Here is a 7,340-nt window from a genome sequence, read left to right on the forward strand (position 1 = left end):
GGAGCTTCATCCCAGTCATGTCTATGGTGACGCAGTTCGAAGACGACTGATTTTTCCCCCCTGTAAAATAGTTTCCTAAGTACCTTCTTTGTTGTATTATTCTCACAATCAAAATGTCGATGTGAAGACACCTTTTAGATATATTTCTGTGATATTTTTAAACTTTTTAAAAATGAGCAAATTTTTAATATTTATTTTTGATAAATAAATTTTATTTTTATAAAGTAATCATTGTTGTCTCTGACAAAAAAAAATTAGCTTACTAATTTACTAATTTATCAAAGAAGATGAAGAAAAAGGCATGCAAAATACCTATAGCTATATAGCTTTAGATATTAAAAACATATTCAATTTTAAATATATATTCAGATGTAAGAAATTCAGTTCAATTTGTGATTTAAGTACACATTTAAATTAAGTTTTCATTATAGACAATTAAGAAATTATGAGTACAAAAATTTTTTGAGAAAAAAAAAACTCGGAAAAAAAATTATTCATTTATTGAAATATATGCTGGTACTCGTAGGATTCGAACTCACCATAGATAAAAATCCTGAGAAAATCATATTGCTACACGGCTTATGATAAGTTGGGGCATTTAAATTATGTTTATGATAGGACTTGACCTAATGGACAAGTTTTCTCCGAAAGATGCGAATGTTTTGTCATAAAATTGTACTTTTCGATCGTTAAATCAAAAAATTGTATGAATATTTTATTGCAAACTTTTAGGTTAACCTTTCATGAAAAAGATCCACTCTTATCGAAAAAGTTTTGTTAAAGTGTTACAAAATGATATTTTTTGTCCTCTTTAGTGTATTTCATAGGCATATAATTTTAGTCTTTGTGAGATTTATTTTTATACATTGTAGAGATTTTACATGAAATGTACTTTAAATATTAAAAAAATTATGAAAGAAAATTCGATTTTTGTTTGTTTAATTTTGTACTTTGTGCATCCGTCTGCATTCTCAGCAAAGAAAAAAAATCAGTCAGATATGTTATAGTATTTTACTGAACAAAATTGTAAAGTTCTGATAATGGAAATATTCGAAATAAATCTTGATTCCTGATATTTTATTTTTGTGAATATTTCAAACAAGGGAGCTATAAGTACAATTATCATGAATCAATTTGTAAAAAATATTGAGAAATCAGATGAGGAATATTGTGCTACAGACTTTAAATCAAATCAGATTCTCCATATTCTGTTTCATCACGTTTCTACAAGCTAGGAAGAAAGAAGAGAATTGTTAGTCTAATTCGATACGAACAGGTTTGTTTTATCAGTCACATTGGCTATACCCACCCTAGCGCACAACATGCCGGGAAAAATAACCCCAGGATCAAATAAAGATCATTTAATTGCACGCTTCTGAATTTGAAGAATTTGATAGAAGGTGTAGTTCAGTACGTTTTTTTTTTTTATCTTCCCTGATATTCCTGATTCCAAAAGGATTTCTGGTTTGTCTACGTATTAAATCTATTTTAAAACTTTAAACACTATATGTTACCTTCAGGGCCAGAGTCGTGTTCAGTTCGTAAAATGCGATTACTACTCACGCGGAAAAGGGCATTGACAGATATAACCAAAACTTACGGGACTGATAGTTAAAAAAGACATGCATGGAGCAACTATTATAGCAGTTTGATTTTCCCCCCTCTAATACATTTGTGTTTAATATTTATTTTGTTAAAAATGAGTAGATTGTAGGCTAGTTTTATGCAATTTTTTTATCATAAAATCACAAACCTGTTTGATATTTTTGACTTCCTGAAAATCTATCTGAATTGCATATTTTTATTTCCGTGTTCAGTACTATCCAAACAAGTATAAAACTTATGTTAATCTTTGAACTTCAAATGCTCCAATCATTTATATATATTTACATTTCCAATAAATTTCCCTTATGATTCTTTACAAAATAATATGCAGTATATTTTCTCATGAACTACATTAGGTATGTATCACGAATAAGTATGAATATCTCCATTGTTACGTCATAATACCGCTCTTGACGTCAAAAAGTCAAAAAATATAGTGCACACTGTTTTGTTTTAAAAATGACAGTTGAACGGCATAAATTTATGGCAAGTCATCAGAAAAATAATGTAAATATAAGAAATGAATTTAATTTTTTGAAGATTCATGAGGTATATGAACTACAACGCTGAACGTCAGCATATATTACATGAAGCGCGAACGCGCTTCATGAAATATGCCGGCAAGAAGCGTCGTAGTTCATAACCTCATGAATCTTCAAAAATAAAATTCATTTCTTAAATGCAGACATGAAAAAACCCATTTAAGGGGCCAGTCGTGGTGTATGGATGGAAATCTTGCGCCTGATATATGTGTATAATTTGCAGCTTATAGGGACAGGTGTTAAATGAATTTTTAATTTTGTTTCAAGAATCACTTAATTTTACTTTTTTTCCCATCAAGCTTGATTTCTCACTAAGAAACTTTATTATTGTTATTCCGAAAGATACAACATTGTCGAAAGTTGACCAAAAAAAAAAAATGAACAGCTTTTACTGAATTATAATCAGATCTTATAAGTCTGATATATTAAGAGAAATAATGAAGTGAACGTGATCAAGGCAACTCTTCCGTTACAAACACAGGATGAACTTGCACCCTTTAGTCTATACTAAATCAATGGTCGCTGAAAGGCCTGGAAAACAGAGCACTTCTCAGTAGATTTTGTCATCTTTCACTAGATTGATTATTTGGTTGATTGATTGTATGTTGTTTAACGTCCCTCTCGAGAATTTTTCACTCATATGGAGACGTCATCTCTTGCCGGTGGATAGCTGCAAATTTTGTCCTATACTCGGCACTCGGGGCCATTGAGGAGTGAGGGATCTGTTTTGTGCCAGCACTTACTGCAACACGGGACCTCTCTTTAAACAATCACATCCGAAGTACCGGTCTCCACAGTGGGATTCGAACACGCGACGTAAGGAGTAACCCCTTACGTCGAGGCTCTTGAGCATTCAGTAATTTGAAAGACAGAGTTTTCTAAACCATGGATATATTGACTTTGCATTAATGGAGAATTTCGACGGACTTTGTCAGTTTTCAGACAAACAAGTCCATACTCTAGACTGAGATGATCCAGGAAGTCAGTTCTCACCACAACAAACAAATGTCTGAACAGACATTTAATTGACTGTAAAATAGTATTTAAGGTATGTCACTCGTCAGCTTTTTAGAAAGGTTCACGCAGAACCTCTTACTTCCAAAATATTTATTAAAATTCAATTTTTTATAAAATATTTAAATTCAACAATGTAAATTTTTTAACATTCATAAAAAACTGCTCAAAAATCAACAAAGAAGAAAGATTTATGAGGGACTATTTCTTGTGGTGGAAGGATATTTAACTGAAATTTCTGCAAATCTGCACATTTATTAAATGCAATGTGTTGAAACTTAAGTCTCACATACTTTTACTCGGAGAGTATTTTCCGTTATGATATTGATAGGAATGTTTAATACAGGTTTTAATTTATATTTTTAGAACAAGTTTTACACCTTTCCTCAACAAACTTTCCCAAAAAATGAAGATATATTAAAGAAGTCAAGATAAAATTTATTCCATGTTTTGCATGAAAATCGCATATTTTGACCAATATTTCAAAATTAACATCACTGACCATAACTTTTTCTTTCACTATTTAAATCTCCTCGATACTTGTGACTGATCAGCACTTAGTTGTAAAAAGCTTGTCATAAGAAAATATTTTATTGACTATTTAGTTTTTTAATACCCCAAATAGGTTACTTTTTAGTGCCAAAAGGTCACACAATAATTAACGCGCATTAATTTGAAAGATTTGTTCAATGAGAAATATTATTCAAACTATTTTACGTAAAATAAGATTATATTTATTGCCATGGTAACATCTGATAAAATATAATAAGAGATAAAGTAATAAACCAAACAGTTAAAATTTAAGTGCAAAAAGGTCAACATAATTGTACCATAGATCAGTAAGATGCACCCTGACCTCCTATTTTCTCTGCGATTTTGAGTCATACTACATGAGTACTTATCCAAAAATACTTCTCAAAAAATCCTTGATTTAACAAATTTCACGAGTGACATACCTTAAAGTAAATACATTTGAATACTTCTATTTTATTCTTCATATAAAGTGAAAATTCCCATTTATTATATTTTTTGTATTATTGAGTAGATCAAAGCTCCCTAAATGTATACTACTAGAACTTGTATGTAAGTGCTCGTGTGTTAAGAGCTCCATAAATCCAGCTGCAGAAAAACAATGTAGATGATTAATGTGCATGAACAAAATAAACTTCTGTTATTTTCTAGATTTCTTGAAAGTTTGTTTTGTGGCTTTTAATTAAGAAAACTGTGCTTAATTTCAATAACTCTACATGTATATAGTTTATATACGGTGCAATATTATATAAAGTGCTTTTATAGTTCTACACGAATATATAATATAATCATATTATAGTTTTACTTATCTATAAACAAATAGTGATTCTAACAAAATGTGTTATAAATAAGATGTATGTCTTTTACAATAATGAATTGTTAAATATATATATATATGAATAAATTGAATTTCGACAAAATATTTATATAAAAAAAATTAAATTATAAATCAGAGATTCGTTAGGATGAATTTATCTAGGATTACACACAGACTAGAAGTGAACTTTTAGCGAGGGAGATAATAAAAAGGGAATTTAAACTTTTCCCCTTCATATTCAATAGCAAACACACACATTCGGTAAACACACTCGACTATTTAACGCCCGCTGAAGGATTCGGCGAATTGATCCATGTTTCTGATTACCTATTAAACATTTGCCCTTCAATCGTTTTCTTTTTATCAGTGTTTAGTTGCTGCCGTAGGTCATTCATTTAATGGCTCCCCGACGCGTAATCGAGAATAAATTAATACAGGTAAACTTTAAAGTTTAGATTCACAGTTTAGTGGGAAAAAACTGCACTTAAATCAAAATTTATCTCTAACATCACCCTACGTTGTTTTCGATTGAAATATGTACAAGGATAGGACTTGGAGAAACGTAATGTGACTGAAAACTCCACAGATGTGTCGTACTCTAAGGATGAACTTGGAACAAAATTAAAGAATATTTAAAGGGCACCTTTAGTCAAAAATTATTGTTCAATTAAAATATATATTCGGTTATTTAAAATCCAGTCCTGAAAAAAGCACGTTTGTAAGATGTGTGGTTTAGCTGAAATTAATTAAAATGTCAAATGCTCGGTGAAAGTAATCTGAGCTCGGCAGTTTCCGCTGTTATCGGCTGCATGACGAAAAGAATGTGAACAGATGCAGAGACAGCTTCAATGTTGTTACACTACATGGCATGTAAATAAACATGTCCTGTGATACTCACAGTGAAACAAAAAGGGGTAGAAGATGTGTAGCGGGTGGGTGTTCAAGTACACATTTAGATGGAGTGTCCCTGCACTATTTTCCATTTAAAAAGGAACCACATCTTGTACCAAAGTGGACTGCCTTTGTTAGACTTAAGAGAAAATGGCCTGAGGGCCCTACTAAATATTCCAGCCTTTGTGAATTACATTTCGATGACTCTTGTTATCCATTTGAGTATCGATTCAAAAAATCACAAGGAATTCCAGTGAAGAACAAAGTTCTAAATCCTGGGTCAGTACCAACAAAACATCACCCTAGTGTTTTAGGAAAACGTGATTTGAGCTCTATTGAGGAGGGTGAGGAGAAATCCAATGAGAGAGAGAAAAAAGAAAGGAAACGGATAAGAGGGGCATTTGTAAAACGAGAAAATTTTAGAGTAAGTAGATTTTACATTTTACACCTTAAACAAAGATGTTATTAGTAAATATTTTTATACTGGTAATTCATAACAAAATATTTGAAGATGATACATGTATCTTATTGTAGATCATTACAGAGAAAACAGAAGTTCAGAATAAATCTATGCAAGAAGCTGAAGCTAGAAAATCAGAAGAAGATTCAAATTGCACAATGACTGACAATGAAATCAATGTAAGCTTGAAAATGAATAGAAATATACCATACCCTTTAAAAAATAATTAATATCTGGACTGAGTATGCATACATGTATATCCTGTTCCATAGTCTTGTATATTAAAGGGCACCTTTAGTCAAATATTTTCTTTTTACTAATCATTAAAAGTAATTTATCTATGGACACATGAAAAATCTGCACCTCTTTATCTGCAGCGGTTTAGCCGATAAAACAATTAAAATTTGACATTTTCTGCCTGCTCACGGAAACACACGAATAAAGCTGCAAAAGTTCTCTTATCAGCTGTGGAATTGCAAATAAAACAATTCAATATCTGACCGCGAGAGCCTTTTACTTTACAATTAGCATCATGGATATCAATATTCACAAACAGATGAAATTGAAAAAAAAGAAAATGACATTTGGTTTGATTTGGATGTTGAGGAGGAATTAGACAATAAAGAAGATCTTAGTGAAGATTCTTCTGACCATGAAGAGACAGATTCTGATACTATTGGGACAGAAAATGCTGGCTTTGGTATTCTCCCATACCAATATGAGCCTTATGCAACTTCTGATGAAGATGCATCCGACAATTCAGAAGCTGATGAGGAAGACAGAACACATAACACAGACTGGTGAAGAATAGTTTAATTTTCTTTTAATTCAATTATACATATCAAAGTTGCAATTGTTTCATTAAGGTCAAAAATATTTTGACAAAGAAAATTTCAAACAAATATTTTTTTTTATACAATTTTTTTCTTTTCTAATACCCAAGTAGGTGTTCATGTCAATGCTGCACAATCATGGCATCAAATACCGAAAACAGGTGCTGTCAAGAGATACAACAAGTAAAGGAAGAGATTTCAAGAACCGACACATCACTTAATTGCATAACACATCATCCTGGGTTTAGAACAGTTTGTCTTGATATTCATGTACTGAGAACTGCATACTATCAATATCGACAACAATATGGAGGGAACTTGGAAGAATCAACAAAGTAAGTCAATTTTATTACCCATTTCTTTTCAGATTCATAATTAGTTAAATTATTACTAATACAAAATGGCATCTCATTTTGATATATTTACATGTATTTATTGAATTTCAGACGACATAGATACACAGCTTACAGGCAGTTTGTACGTTGGTGTTGGGGCTATTTAGGCAAGAAGGTCAGAGTAGTCATACCATCTTGTGCAGTCTCAAAAATCAGAGAAACATTCCCGCTTCAACCTGGAGAAACTCACACAGGGTTTAATTTTGCTGATTGAACCTACTAGATTTTTCCAATACTGCTGCTTCTTTCACG

The 7,340-nt window shown here is 31.4% G+C and overlaps 1 protein-coding gene across 1 annotated transcript; it reads left to right on the forward strand.

The window, feature by feature from the left end:
* The first annotated feature begins 5,157 nt into the window (after positions 1–5,157).
* On the forward strand, positions 5,158–7,334 carry LOC134231811 (uncharacterized). The gene is made up of 5 exons (XM_062713781.1): positions 5,158–5,824; positions 5,935–6,039; positions 6,389–6,660; positions 6,807–7,028; positions 7,140–7,334. Exons 1-5 carry the CDS (start codon positions 5,390–5,392, stop codon positions 7,300–7,302), a joined length of 1,197 nt encoding a protein of 398 aa, XP_062569765.1. The 5' UTR covers positions 5,158–5,389; the 3' UTR covers positions 7,303–7,334.
* The last annotated feature ends 6 nt before the right edge of the window (positions 7,335–7,340 follow it).

Source organism: Saccostrea cucullata, unplaced genomic scaffold (genome assembly GCF_032062105.1).
Source record: "Saccostrea cucullata isolate Sc308-1 unplaced genomic scaffold, CSIRO_AGI_Scuc_v1 ctg1220, whole genome shotgun sequence".
NCBI classification, from domain to species: Eukaryota; Metazoa; Mollusca; class Bivalvia; order Ostreida; family Ostreidae; genus Saccostrea; species Saccostrea cuccullata.

Excerpts from the sequence above, each read along its gene's own strand:
- LOC134231811 (XM_062713781.1), top strand. The coding sequence starts at position 5,390 with ATGTCCTGTGATACTCACAGTGAAACAAAAAGGGGTAGAAGATGTGTA. Across the intron at positions 5,825-5,934 it reads TAAAACGAGAAAATTTTAGA|ATCATTACAGAGAAAACAGA; the intron begins GTAAGTAGATTT and ends ATCTTATTGTAG. Across the intron at positions 6,040-6,388 it reads TGACTGACAATGAAATCAAT|CATCATGGATATCAATATTC; the intron begins GTAAGCTTGAAA and ends CTTTACAATTAG.